Raw genomic sequence first — 15,573 nt, 5'->3', positions numbered from 1 at the left:
CTTTGGCGATGTAATTTACAAAATAGCCTCCAATACCCTACTCAACAAATTGGATGCAGTCTATCACAGTGCAATCCGTTTTGTCACCAAAGCCCCATATACTACCCACCATTGCGACCTGTACGCTCTCGTTGGCTGGCCCTCGCTTCATACTCGTCGCCAAACCCACTGGCTCCATGTCATCTACAAGACCCTGCTAGGTAAAGTCCCCCCTTATCTCAGCTCGCTGGTCACCATAGCATCTCCCACCTGTAGCACACGCTCCAGCGGGTATATCTCTCTAGTCACCCCCAAAACCAATTCTTTCTTTGGCCGCCTCTCCTTCCAGTTCTCTGCTGCCAATGACTGGAACGAACTACAAAAATCTCTGAAACTGGAAACACTTATCTCCCTCACTAGCTTTAAGCACCATCTGTCAGAGCATCTTACAGATTACTGCACCTGTACATAGCCCACCTATAATTTAGCCCAAATAACTACCTCTTTCCCAACTGTATTTAATTTCTTTATTTATTTAGCTCCTTTGCACCCCATTATTTTTATTTCTACTTTGCACTTTCTTCCATTGCAAAACTACCATTCCAGTGTTTTACTTGCTATATTGTATTTACTTTGCCACCATGGCCTTTTTTGCCTTTACCTCCCTTCTCACCTAATTTGCTCACATTGTATATAGACTTGTTTATACTGTATTATTGACTGTATGTTTGTTTTACTCCATGTGTAACTCTGTGTCGTTGTATCTGTCGAACTGCTTTGCTTTATCTTGGCCAGGTCGCAATTGTAAATGAGAACTTGTTCTCAACTTGCCTACCTGGTTAAATAAAGGTGAAATAAAAAAATTTAAAAAATTAAAAAATGGGTGGAATAGGATGTGTTGATGGATGGATGGAATAAGATGTGTTAATGGATGAATGGAATAGGATGTGTTGATGGATGGATGGATGGATGGATGGAATAAGATGTGTTAATGGATGAATGGAATAGGATGTATTGATGGATGATGTGAGATCTTGATGCCTTACACCAGGAAGAAGCACAGTGGGCATTGGTTTGGGGCTCTGAGCTGGGGTATAGCGTCAAGACCTGAAAGACAGACTGTGACTGAAGTCTCCTACATTCTGTATTTACTACAGTTGGGTGCATTAAAATGTTTAGATGGCAGCGATTCATTTCCTCAAAAGAGAATTCATACATTGTTTTATCAGTGATAAACAGTTTAATATAAACAAAAACCTGTATGATATGTAACTGTAACTGTAACTAACCTGTAACTATGTAACTGTAACTGTAACTAACCTGTATGATATGTCACTATTTGTCATTTGAAGTGATTTTTCATCGTTGCAAAGGAGAGAGATGCAATTGCCACTCCAATTGAAGAATGACCCAGGACATAGTATAAGAATTTGGTCACAGTCATATAGAAGGGGTGTGCATGGGAATGAGGTATGTACAGTTGAAGTCGGAAGTTTACATACACCTTAGCCAAATACATTTAAACTCAGTTTTTCACAATTCCTTACATTTAATCCTTAGGCCAGTTAGGATCACCACTTCATTTTAAGAATGTGAAATGTCAGAATAATAGTAGAGAGAATGATTTATTTCAGCTTTTATTTCTTTCATCACATTCCCAGCGGGTCAGAAGTTTACATACACTCAATAAGTAGTAGCCTTCCACAAGCTTCCCACAATAAATTGGGTGAACTTTGGCCCATTACTCAACAGCAATGTATTTTATGGCAATGTACTGGTATTTACTAGACAATTAGAGTTCTGGCCCTTAAAAAGTTATTTTTACTTAACACTTTCCTGCAGTGAAGGTGACCCGCGAGATCCATATAACAGCAAGTGCTGTCAAATACTCACAAATGTTCCTCATTTGACCTGCTGTTGCCAAAGTCATAGGGAAAAAAGTCCTGACGTTCTTTCATTTGATTTTCAGCAATTATATTGGCAGATTGTTCAGTTTGTGAACTACATTTACATTTGCTCTTATCCAGAGCGACTAGGGTTAAGTGCCCTGCTCAAGAGCACAGACAGATTTTTCACCTAGTCGGCTCAGGGATTCGATTCAGCGACCTTCCGGTTACTGGTCTATAGCTCTTAATTGCTAGGCTACCTGCTGTCCCAGCTATCTAACTTTGCAGCTGGATGTGCTCAAAACAAAAAGGCAATAAGTTCTCATTGGTAAAAACATTTCTATGACCAAACGTACCGTGTACTGATTCTGAGGACAATCTTCGGACAAACTGATTCGTAGCAGGACAATCTTCCCAGAATACACCTTTACAGGCCCATGACTCCCGCTTACTGCCGACATCCCATGAAGTATTGCCAAAGACAACTGCTGACTTTAATCCAACATGACATGTCTTGGCACACCACTCAAAGCAACTCAATGCACCACAGGCAATGTACTGGAGATTTATAAGACGGAGAGGGACAGAAAATGTCCCTTGTGGGTTATTAGTGTTTATTTGCTTTTGTGAAATTATGTCAATATTTGTCCACATGATTTGGTTATACTAGGGCAGTGGTCACCAACCTTTTCTGAGCCTATGCAACATTAACACAGTCTTGGTTTTTTATTTTACTCACGGTGCCGGTGCCTCTGTATCTGATCATCAGTCTCTCAGCGGATAGAGGGAGAAAGCAGCAGAGGGTCCACCTCTTACCGCCCAGGTAGCCGAGTTTGCACCTCCAGTTCAAAAGGGGACAACTTCACCTACCCGATATGCCAGCCAGCTTAATAAAGTGTACCTACAGCTAACAGCATGAGAGAAATTTATAAAATAGGAGTGAGTATTTTTTATTGTTGGCCTTTTTACAGAAATGTTCGGCGATCGACTTGGAATGCTTTGACGGGTTGATGACCACTGTCCTAGAGTGTGTTTTGTCATTTGTCTTCCACCTTGATCATGAAGCTCAGTGATTGGCTGTTACAGCTGACACTCACCCTCGGGCCTGTACTGAGCAATGATGGTGACAGTTTGGCCCGCCCCCTTTAGTGCTGCAGCCGCTTGCTCGTGGGTGGCCCCGCGTAGGTCGATGCCATTAACCTGCAGTGACAGAAAGACACACCCATCTCTACATGCATTTTTTTACTTTTTACAACTGCAAACAAAACATATCAGGTTAAATAGTGCCATCCCTCCTTCCCTCTCCCTCTCTTTCCACTCATCCCATTCACCTCAATCCATGTGTGTGTGTGTGTGTATGTGTGTGCGTGTGCGTGTGCGTGTGTCTGTGCGTATGTGCGTGTGTGCGTGTGTGTGTGCGTCTTTGTGCTCACTGCTCCAATGCAAGTCTGACAGTGTGAGGAAGTGAAGAGATTGGGAAGTGAGAGACTACGTGCCTGAGAGAAAGAGAGGGAACAAGTTATTCTTAGACATGAAAATCAGGCCAGAGCTGAAATGCGCCTTAACTGCCTACTATAATGAAGGTACCAAGGCCAAAGAAGGCAAGGGCACCACAACCACAGTTTTACATCCGTTATAATGAGGCATCCAGAGTGATTTGAAAACCCACCTTACATGGTTGAAATAATAAAAATAGTGAATACAGAAAGAGGTGTGTCTAACACAAGGGCCAAACCTTTAAACATGTTTTCCAAAGTTGCATCACTCCATGTCAAATTGGTGATGAGTTATGGCCACTACATGTTTGCCACTGTGCCAGTATATGTGGCTTGATGCTACCCTTTTACTGCTCTTTCCAAGATAATTTAACTTGTACATGTTAATCAATCATTTCATCCACACTGCTCGCGAGCGTCTGCGTTTCCGAACACTCAAAAATAACTTATATTTGAGACGCTCAAAACTGGGCAGCCTTTCGTAAGTCCCGCTTCTTCCTTCTCCTAATTGGCTTTGAGGAGTATTATTTCTGTCAACAAACCAATGTGGGTGCTTGGAAGAGGAACGAGAAAAGATAAATCAAAGCTAACAAATTATAAGCTCAAAACAAACTAATTTTGTTTCCTCTTTTATCTGTGTGTTAATAGAGGGAGTAGAGAAACACACGATTCTGAAACACACAATTCTGATTCCGGGTCAAAATTCAACAAAGATCCATGGCCTCCCGGGTGGCGCAATGGTCTAAAGCACTGCATCGCAGTGCTAGCTGTGCCACCAGAGACTCTGGGTTTGAGCCCAGGCTCTGTTGCAGCCGGCCGCGACCGGGAGGCCCATGGTGCGGTGAACAACTGGCCCAGCGTCATCCGGGTTAGGGAGGGTTTGGCTGGCAGGGATATCCTTGTCTCATCGTGCATTAGTGACTCCTGTGGTGGGTGCAGTGCACGCTGACCAGGTCGCTAGGTGTACGGTGTTTCCTCTGACACATTGGTGCGGCTGGCTTCTGGGTTGGATGTGTGTTGTGTCAGCGTGTGTTTAGGCGGATGCATGGCTCTTGACCTTTGTCTCTCCCGAGTCTGTATGGGAGTTGCAGTGATGAGACAAGACAACCAATTGGATACCATGAAAAAGGGAGCAATTAAAAAATTCTACAAAGATCCAGCAAAAGCTGTGCCACCAGAGACTCTGGGTTCGCGCTCAGGCTCTGTCGTGACCGGGAGGTCCGTGGGGCGACGCACAATTGGCCTAGCGTCGTGAGGGTTTGGCCGGTGGGGATATCCTTGTCTCATCGCGCACTAGCGACTCCTGTGGCGGGCCAGGCGCAGTGCACGCTAACCAGGTAACCAGGTGCACGGTGTTTCCTCCGACACATTGGTGCGGCTGGCTTCCGGGTTGGATGAGCGCTGTGTTAAGAAGCAGTGTGGCTTGGTTGGGTTGTGTTTCGGAGGACGCATGGCTTTCGACCTTCATCTCTCCCGAGCCCGTACGGGAGTTGTAGCAATGAGACAAGATAGTAACTACTAACAATTGGATACCACGAAAATTGGGGAGAAAAGGGGGTAAAATTCAAAACAACAACAAACTAAAATGTAGAATTGGTGTGGATAGACAAAATCAACACGCGGTTCAAAGGTTACAGCTAGGGGTGTAACGGTTCACCAAACACACAGTTCTGTGGTTTTGGAGTCATGTTTCAGTTCAGTTCAATGTAATGCCAACCGTTACTGTAGTGTTGGTATTCCTGGTTCCATATATGATCATTACAGCCTTCAGTTAATTTAGCATTAGCATTACATTTGCACATCAATTATCTGTACAAGTTTGATTTGACGGTTTGGCTGATAGAATGAATGTATACATCAAAGGCATTGGAATTTTGAGAAACAATTCATCAAATTAAATTGGCTTGTTAATCGGCCATCTTATGATGCAACGGTTTCTTCGCAATATAGTTAGGTGCACGTAGACCAGCGAGCACACATTACATCTGGTGTCAAAAGGCTGTTCCAAGGACCCCTAATAATAGTTCAATTAAGTTGAGATTACTTTGAACACGTTTTACTAATTTCAACAAATAATTCCAATTATGTTCAACCTGAAAAATGTGTGTGAATATAGAAATGATCAAATCAAATAAACAGACCTATGACTGCTTGCCTTATCATGAACAAAATACATCAGTAAAGATGTATAGTTTTGATAGAAGGCTACAGATATACAATGCCGGCAAGCGTTTGCACTCACATGTATAGACTGTACTGTACTGTGTGTACATAAGAGTGTCTTTGTTTACAGTATACGAAAATGACTTAGTACTGGGACTGTTTCTCAGGACCATCTTGAAAATGGGACATCTCATGGATATAATCTTGTCCATTATAGTCTCAGTATATTTATGAATACATGTACATACCTGTGTGTGTGTATGTAGAAACAATATCAGTATAAATGTGTACTTCATCCTGTGCGTTTGTTGGGGTAAACTCACCGACAAGATCTGGTCTCCCCTCCGCAGCTCTCCGCTCAGGTCGGCAGGCCCTCCCGCCAGGATGAAGGAGACAAAGATGCCCTCTCCGTCCTCCCCGCCCACGATGTTGAATCCCAGGCCCGTGGAGCCCTTGTGGAGGACCATCCTCCTGGGATCCCTGTACAAACAGGTCAGATAGTACATCAGCTCAGCATCTGAGTCCGAGGGGCTTAGCATCTTGTCTGTCCGTCCAGGAGAGAGAAGAAGAAGAAAGACAACCAAGCAGTACAGATGCGTTGGCACGTAGAGCGTACAGGGCACAGTACGGAGATGGCAGAGGCCCAAAGGGGGATTGTGCTCTACTTAGATCATTGTCCCATTTCTGACTGGTTTCCTGGAGACGAGGAGCCTGCACATGAGCGTGAGGGGAAAAGTGTGAACGCACACACACACACTTCCTCACACAGACACGTATGAAGACAGAGCTAGCCTCTGTCACCAGCTCCCACTGGAATAAAGTCAAATAGGAATCAGGACATTCTGAGAACACCTTCCCCAAGAACTCTTTGGAGAGATGAGACTGATTTTCCTTGCAGTTCCACCAATCTACTGTGAATGGAGCACTGTCTCTGTCAAACCAACACGAAATGATCTACATAATAATATCTGTAAAGTAAAGCTAGATGGTTCTGAGTTGGTAGCCAGGTCTCTTCTTGAGTTTCTTGACAGGACAAGGACAGGAAAGGCACTGTCTGGAAATCAAGCTATAGAGATGGCTTGAAAATCTATGACAAGACTTGCAAATGGATTTCTAGCAATGATCAACAACCAACATGACAGAGCTAGAAGAATTTCTAAAAGAATAATGTGCAAATATTATACAATGCAGGTGTGCAAAGCTCTAAGAGACTTACCCAGAAAGACCAAAAGGTATTGTAACATGTATTGATTCAGGGTTGTGAATACTTATGTAAATTTGATATTTCTGTATATAATTTTCAATACATTTTCAAAATGCTCTAAAAACATGTATACGCTTCGTCATTATGGGGTATTGTATACATTTTGAATTCAGGCTTTAACAGAACTAAATGTGGAATAAGTCAAGGGGTATGATTACCTTCTGAAGAAACTGTGGTATGTAGGTTCCCTTAGATTGTTGTGATATGACCTAACACTTGTTCTACATTCGATCGCCATCTACTGGAGTATTAAAGGAACACTTCACTGATCTTATACTTCATATATTCAGCACCACACCAGTATATACAGTTGAAGTCGGAAGTTTACATACACCTTAGCCAAATACATTTAAACTCAGTTCTTCACAATTTCTGACATTTAATACTCGTAAAAATTCACTGTCTTAGGTCAGTTAAGATCACCACTTTATTTTAAGAATGTAAAATGTCATAATAATAGGAGTGTGTGTGATTTATTCCAGCTTTTATTTCTTTCATCACATTCCCAGTGGGGCAGAAGTTTACATACACTCAATTAGTATTTTGTAGCATTGCCTTTAAATTGTTTAACTTGGGTCAAACATTTTGAGTAGCCTTCCACAAGATTCCCACAATAAGTTGGGTGAATTTTGTCCCATTCCTCCTGACAGAGCTGGTGTAACTGAGTCAGGTTTGTAGGCCTCCTCGCACACACTCTAAAGGATTGAGGTCGGGGCTTTGTGATGGCCACTCCAATACCTTGACATGGTTGTCCTTAAGCCATTTTGCCACAACTTTGCTTGGGGTCAATGTCCATTTGGAAGACCCATTTACGACCAAGCTGTAATTTCCTGACTGATGTCTTGAGATGTTGCTTCAATATATCCACATAATTTTCCTACCTCATGATGCCAGGAGGGCTGCAGCAAAGCACCCCAAAAATATGATGCTCCCACCTACGTGTTTCACAGTAAGGATGGTGTTCTTGGGCTTGCAAGCCTTCCCCTCCAAACATAACGATGGTCATTATGGCCAAACAGTTCTATTTTTGTTTCATCAGACCAGAAGACATTTCTCCAAAAAGTATGATCTTTGTCCCCATGTGCAGTTGCAAACCGTAGTCTGGCTTTTTCATGGCGGTTTTGGAGCAGTGGCTTCTTCCTTGCTGAGCGGCCTTTCAGGTTATGTCGATATAAGACTCGTTTTACTGTGGATATAGATACTTTTGTACCTGTTTCCTCCAGCATCTTCACAAGGTCCTTTGCTGTTGTTCTGGGATTGATTTGCACTTTTCGCACCAAAGTATGTTCATCTCTAGGAGACAGAACGCGTCTCCTTCCTGAGCGGTATGACGGCTGCGTAGTCCCATGGTGTTTATACTTGCGTACTATTGTTTGTACAGATGAATGTGGTACCTTCAGGCATTTGGAAATTGCTCCCAAGGATGAACCAGACTTGTGGAGGTCTACAATTTTTTTTTCTGAGGTCATGGCTGATTTCTTTTGATTTCCAGTGATGTCAAGCAAAGAGGCACTGAGTTTGAAGGGTGGCCTTGAAATACATCCACAGGTACAATTGATTCAAATGATGTCAATTAGCCTATCAGAAGCTTCTAAAGCCATTAAATCATTTTCAGGAATTTTACAAGCTGATTAAAGGCACAGTGAACTTAGTGCATGTAAACTTCTGACCCACTGGAATTGTGATACAGTGAATTAAGTGAAATAATCTGTCTGTAAACAATTGTTGGAAAAATTACTTATGTCATGCACAAAGAAGATGTCCTAACCGACTTGACAAAACTATAGTTTGTTAACAAGAAATGTGTGGAGTGGTTGAAAATGAGTTTTAATGACTCCAACCTAAGTGTATGTAAACTTCCGACTTCAACTGTACATGTGAAAATGGCACATTTGTATATGACGTAAAAAATAAATGTAAAAAAAAAAAGAAAATCGGTGAAATAGGTATTTAAAGCACTTGGGTAAAGCAGTGGTACCTAAACATGTTTAAGGTGTGTCTCAAAAAATGTGTGAAATAAGATTAGTGTTGGACATTGTCTGAGCATGGTGATCGTTGTAAGCTTTCCTGTAAGAAAAGGCCTACCACAAATTTGAACTGTGACACTACAGAGCAGGTGTGTAATGATTCTGTTGCAAAATATTTTGTCTGTCGCAAACAAGAGTTTCTATTGAACAAATTCAGGTAGGTCCCTCACAGTTTCATTTCCTCTTTTTGCTTCCGTTTGGTTCTTAAACAGTAAACGGTTTCTGTAATGAATACACCCCAAGCAAATTCCAATCACCCCAGGCAAATAAACATTTGGACCTCGAAGACAGTTCCCCTGCTGATTTAAATTATTTCCCTCTAATAAGGGACTGATTTAGACCAGGTGTGGTGTGTGCAATTAATTATCAGGTTAAACCAGCAATAGTCCAGACCTCCGGGCTCGGATTTGAATACCCGTGCAATAGAGCACTTATAAAACATTGTATACAGCTTGTTTTGGTTATACAGCATGTTTTGGTATACAGCTTGTATTGGTTATACAGCTTGTTTTGGTATACAGCTTGTATTGGTTATACAGCTTGTTTTGGTATACAGCTTGTTTTGGTTATACAGCTTGTTTTGGTATACAGCTTGTTTTGGTTATACAGCTTGTTTTGGTATACAGCTTGTATTGGTTATACAGCTTGTTTTGGTATACAGCTTGTTTTGGTTATACAGCTTGTTTTGGTATACAGCTTGTATTGGTTTTACAGCTTGTATTGGTTATACAGCTTGTTTTGGTATACAGCTTGTATTGGTTATACAGCTTCTTTTGGTATACAGCATGTTTTGGTTATACAGCATGTTTTGGTTATACAGCATGTTTTGGTATACAGCTTGTATTGGTTATACAGCTTGTATTGGTTATACAGCTTGTTTTGGTTATACAGCTTGTTTTGGTATACAGCTTGTTTTGGTATACAGCTTGTTTTGGTTATCCAGCATGTTTTGGTTATACAGCATGTTTTGGTATACAGCTTGTATTGGTTTTACAGCATGTTTTGGTTATACAGCTTGTTTTGGTATACAGCTTGTTTTGGTTATACAGCATGTTTTGGTATACAGCTTGTTTTGGTTATACAGCATGTTTTGGTTATACAGCTTGTATTGGTTATACAGCTTGTTTTGGTTATACAGCTTGTTTTGGTTATACAGCATGTTTTGGTATACAGCTTGTTTTGGTTATACAGCATGTTTTGGTTATACAGCATGTTTTGGTTATACAGCATGTTTTGGTATACAGCTTGTTTTGGTTATACAGCATGTTTTGGTATACAGCTTGTATTGGTTATACAGCTTGTTTTGGTTTTCAGCTGAGGGATTGTCGGAACGGCCAACCTGCCAGCACTCAACAGAGAATTGCTTCCAAAATGTAACACTAGATGGCAACCAAACTCCAGATGGCACCTGAATGTCCCTTAATATGGCACACAACTTTAAACCAAACTCCAGATGGCACCTGAATGTCCCTTAATATGGCACACAAGTTTAAACCAAACTTGAAATGACGCCACGTATTTCAAATCTTCTTAATGTAGCAGATAATATTGGTTGGGAATTATATTAATGGAAATGGGGATATGTAAATGTTTGTCTTTCTGTGATTCGGGGGTCATATTCACAAAGAATCTGAGACAATCCTGAGAATACTCATGAACTGTGCTCAGACCAGCTTTGAGTATATAACTGAGAGGCATTCTCAGCTAAGACAATGCACATGGTTGACCCCGTTGCTAGGAATGAGAAGCCGCTTTCACCTCTCTCATTGGTAGATGCACCCTTTTTAAAGACTATTGAGATGGACAAGTTCAGGTAGTCCTTCTCGACTCGTCCGTTTTCTAGTGAATACAACCCTGATGCTTCTGTTAGAACACACGCGGGATTTAAGCCAGGCTCTTGCCCTCCCTCAGTGTCCCTAGAGGCCCCCTGTGACACCAACACAGCCACTGGAGGCTATTCTAGGCTAGAATGCAGGGAGGTAGCCTACAGTTAAAATGCTAATGCTAACATAGTTCTGTAATATCGATTCAGCACACCTGCAATAGCTAACAGACGATTGCAGCACCACGGCAACCACAGCTATCTCAACACAATCATGTGGGCGAACAAGAAAACAAACAAACAGAGAAAGCTCATTGTGAATTCCACTTTTCTCTGGATAAGCTCAGACAACCAATCCCGCCTATGCATTAAACATGCTCCATGATATGCCGTCCTCTTCTCGCCTCCAATTTATTTCATCTCACCTTTTGTTAGGCTTTACCAGAATCTTTATACTCATGCAGGTCCTTTGATATTAAAGTGTTCAAATTTGAAAATATTGCTGGGAGAATGCCATGAAAGTGAGAAGTAAACTGACATTTTGAATGCAGATGGTTGGGTAGGTTGCTTAAACATGTCAACTGGCCAAAAACATTTATTTTCAACCTTCATGCATTGTCAACGCTGGTCAAAATAAAGTTGCGTGATTTCCATTGGAGTTTTGATAGAGACAACAAGACTGTACATAGAACATGACATTGCTGTCTAAGTACTTGTGTTGAAGCAGTTCCCACTCAACCTACTCAATTTACAGTAGAATGAGAGGTGAATACATCCCACTGGGCACAGATGTCAGTTCAACGTTTAGTTTTGATTTACATTTGGTTGAGTTTTCAACTAACGTGAATTCAACAAGAAAATACCATGTCATTGGATTTAGGTTAAAAGTTGGGTAAAAAAAATATAGGAAATTCCCTTAAGCTGATGACTTTTTGCAAATCCAATCAGTCAACGCCATCAAGTTGATTCTTTCGGTCGAAATTATGTGGAAACAACGTTAATTGAACCAGTTTTTGCCCATTGGGTTAATCCTTTGAGAAATGCTTGGAACTGCACACCCCCTTGCATTCTAGAGGAAGAGGTTTTAAAAAAAGATACGATTTGATTATTTCCTGCTCCCTCTGAGAAGTTGAATGGCAAAACACAGCTCTCTAGGGTTGTAATTGGATTAGAAGAATGAAAGTGGCAGTGCACTTAGCCCACAATATTGAGGAAATGCCCCCCTCAAAAGGGTGACAAGGCAATCCAAATAACATGTTCTATGTCCCAAATGGCACCCTATTCCTTACATAGTGCATTACTTTTGACCTGCACCCTATGGGCCCTGGTCAAAATTGTGCACTATATATGGAATAGTGTGCCATTTGGGACGTAACTACTGCCTTACAGTTAATAATGGTTCAAAGAAGTGGTTATGCCTACCAATGAGCAAGCAATGTTCACATTTTTTTTAATGACATACTAAAATGTTCTGGTATTCTGTGATTGTGAGGCTCTGTGATTGTGAGGCGCTTGCTAAGTCTCTGTAAAAGGAGACAGTAGCTAAAGGCTCCTTATTAAAACATTGAAATAGCTAATAAAATCATTATTAAATTCAGGTGGACTAAATTAAACTCTGATATCCTGGTAGATTGGGTAAAGTTTCCTCTAGGTACAGATCTAGGTTCAGCTTCCCCTCCCCCAAACCTAACATTAACCATCAGTGGGAAAAATGACCCAAGATCAGTGTCTAGGGGCAAATTCATCCTACACTACGTCAATAATTTCTGTCAACGACCCTTGACCTATCAATAAAGGATTATTGAATCCCATTTGATCGTTCTCAAATGCATCTCAGTTAACAATGTTTGACATGTCAAGACACATCAAGCGTAGGGAAAGTCATCGAAATCAAATGAATTCAATATTGAGTCGGCACAGCCAGAAAAAAATCTATGAACATCCTTTCATCCCTACTTGTCATTTTAAGCCAAAGAAGCATTTGTGTGACACACATGTACACAATACAAATGGTATGGAAGGATGCCAAGTAAAGCTACATTCTGACAAATGGTTGGAAAAAAACAATCATACAAATGACTAAATCAAATTTTGGGTTCATCCACATGGTCAGAGCTTGATAAAGACCTACCATAGTGTGCTTCAACTGGGTGACTCTTCAACAGCAAATAAAACAACATATGCCATTCATTTGAACCATTGTCAATGCCCACATAAGTGTCAGCAGTTTGAAATATCCCTTGTAAGTTTAACTTTGACCAAATACAAAAACAAACCCTACTCCGCCTCTCCTTTAGGCTGCCACATGTGAACAACACCATTTCATTAATACATATCTAACAAGCGCTGCAATTACTTGCATAATGGACAGCAGGCTTATCCATTGAAATATGATGCAGGAAGTGCCAAGTCTCCATTCCATAGACATAAAAACCATTAGATTGTGATAGCTCTGACATCAGCCACGTACTCCTATGGAAAACTCCCGACGGCGCATGAAGCCAGAAATATTTTAATTTGAAGCGTGCCATATTACTGAATACGGCTGAATGGCACCCAACAAAATTGCTAAAGATCATGGAGAAAGTGGCCGTAAGTAGCAAAGGATCATGGTTGATGCAGTCATTTTCATTCTGCCTGAGAGACACGTGCAAAGAACGTGCATGAGGGAGTGAGCCTCCTCGTAGCCTGCCAGCCCGTGATTGGTCTGTGTCACCACGTGGTTCCGTGTTGTAATGATTCTGGACAGTCAGATAGCTAGCAACAATGGCAAGAAGCTGCCATGTGGGGAATCGTAGTCCCACAAAATGATGCGTGTTAGCAGTTAAGCTTTCAAGATAAAGCACTTTCAGTAAAAAGCAAAAAGAGTGATGAAAACGGAACTGCTAATCTAGAAAATGTATCAAAACACTAGGTGTTTGTTTTTTTTGTAAAGTGTTCCTTTAACCGCCTTAACCTTCAGTGTACAGTATTCTGTTAGTATTGTATTATATTAGGTTGGTCAAACTTGAACAATATGGATGAAGCTCAGACGGCTCACTTGAACTCATCTGGTCCTAACAGCATCCATAACACCTTATGCCTTATTCATGAATGCCATCACACTCCCCAGCTCTGCTGATTGTATCCATAGATACGCTGCTCATGCATAAACGATAAACAGGATGAAATAATAAAAAAGCCCTGCACAAACAAGATAAAGTGCTATTAATAGGAGAAGAAAGACACAAACTGTAATTGTATGCTTACCACTAACAGAATCTTGATAATTATCATATAAAGTGGCACCTCAATACTTATATTTCAATTGATGAGAAGAAGTACTGCTGTTCTTGTTGATGTTTCAATATGTAAATTATTATAACTCCCATCGAGGCCAATTAGGAATTACTTTAGTTTTCATAAAATAATACAGATAATTGAAATTCTAAATAAACAAGCAAACATTAACGAAGGTGAAGGCCGACCTGACCCAGAAGGATAGTGCTTGTGGTTTCAACTACAATGTGTTTAGGGAGAGCTAAGAAAGAGAGATATACTATTTTTGAATCTCAGATAGTTTGAGAATATCTCTAATATCTATGACCAATGCCATCACCAGTTGACCCTTAACACTACGATCCCACCAACGGACAAAAACACGTTGAATGAACATTATAGCAACGTCATAATAGCAACATAATAATTCAATGGAATTCTGAAAAAAAGTGCGTCTAAAACCATTGCACCGAAGTAAAAATGATCCATGCTGACTTCCATAATGACATTTTATGAGTCCTTCTGACAGTAGTTGCTATAGGCTTCAACAAACCACATTTACCAAATGCCCTGATGCTTTTCAAAGAATGTTTTTTTACTTTGAACAACACTGCCTGTGCTTGCGAAAGATAAGGCCAGCAGTTTTGGACTGGATCAGACCCCTTTGAGACAGAAGATTCTCATTTACATTTGAATCATTTAGCAGACGCTCTTATCCAGAGTGACTTACAGTAAGTGTATTCATCTTAATATGAGAACAGATAACCAACACAATTTTGGAATGTTGTTTTGTTTTGTCACAAAATGTCAGAAAGTCAGTTGGCAATGCAATCGACACGAACATCTTACAATTTTATAACTTTCAATGGACTTATAATCAAAGCCAGACTAAGTATAGCACTTTTACTGAGAAAGAAACAAATAACGATAACAAGAAACATTATCATTCAAGTCACACACGGTGCAAGGCAAGTCATGTCAATAGCAGAGGTGTAATGGGGACTGACGGGGAGACAGACGGGCCAATCACGTACATTGAGAGAGAGGATCAGACCCCTTCAAGAGAGCAGACCAGACCTTTAGAGAGCACCATACCCCCTGGAGAGAGAGGACCATTCCCCCTGGAGAGAGAGGACCATTCCCCCTGGAGAGAGAGGACCATTCCCCCTGGAGAGAGAGGACCATTCCCCCTGGAGAGAGAGGACCATTCCCCCTGGAGAGAGAGGACCATTCCCCCTGGAGAGAGAGGACCATTCCCCCTGGAGAGAGAGGACCATACCCCCTGGAGAGAGAGGACCATACCCCCTGGAGAGAGAGGACCATACCCCCTGGAGAGAGAGGACCATTCCCCCTGGAGAGAGAGGACCATTCCCCCTGGAGAGAAAGGACCATACCCCCTGGAGAGAGAGGACCATTCCCCCTGGAGAGAGAGGACCATACCCCTTGGAGAGAGAGGACCATACCCCCTGGAGAGAGAGGACCATACCCCCTGGAGAGGGAGGACCATACCCCCTGGAGAGAGAGGACCATACCCCTTGGAGAGAGAGGACCATACCCCCTGGAGAGAGAGGACCATTCCCCTGGAGAGAGGACCATTCCCCCTGGACCATACCCCTGGAGAGAGAGGACCATTCCCCCTGGAGAGACCATACCCCCTGGAGGACCATACCCCCTGGAG

General features: G+C 41.6%; 1 protein-coding gene across 20 annotated transcripts in view; it reads right to left on the bottom strand.

Annotated features, from left to right (window-relative positions):
• The window catches only part of LOC118389840 (disks large homolog 2), a 294,551-nt gene that overhangs the window by 23,329 nt on the left and 255,649 nt on the right, over positions 1-15,573 (bottom strand). For all 20 annotated transcript variants that reach the window (XR_008147349.1, XM_052529619.1, XM_052529613.1 and 17 more), the window contains 2 exons: positions 5,848-6,004; positions 2,963-3,065 (listed from right to left, as the gene is read on the bottom strand). Coding sequence is in view for 19 of the 20 variants with exons in the window: in XM_052529619.1 (XP_052385579.1) it covers positions 2,963-3,065; positions 5,848-6,004 (260 nt within the window). In the remaining variant the exon portion in view is untranslated. The remainder of the gene's footprint in view (positions 1-2,962; positions 3,066-5,847; positions 6,005-15,573) is intronic.

This window comes from Oncorhynchus keta, chromosome 11, assembly GCF_023373465.1.
Source record: "Oncorhynchus keta strain PuntledgeMale-10-30-2019 chromosome 11, Oket_V2, whole genome shotgun sequence".
In the NCBI taxonomy this organism is placed as follows: domain Eukaryota; kingdom Metazoa; phylum Chordata; class Actinopteri; order Salmoniformes; family Salmonidae; genus Oncorhynchus; species Oncorhynchus keta.
Note: the sequence above shows the minus strand (reverse complement) of the source record. Positions and strands in the feature narration are given on the sequence as shown.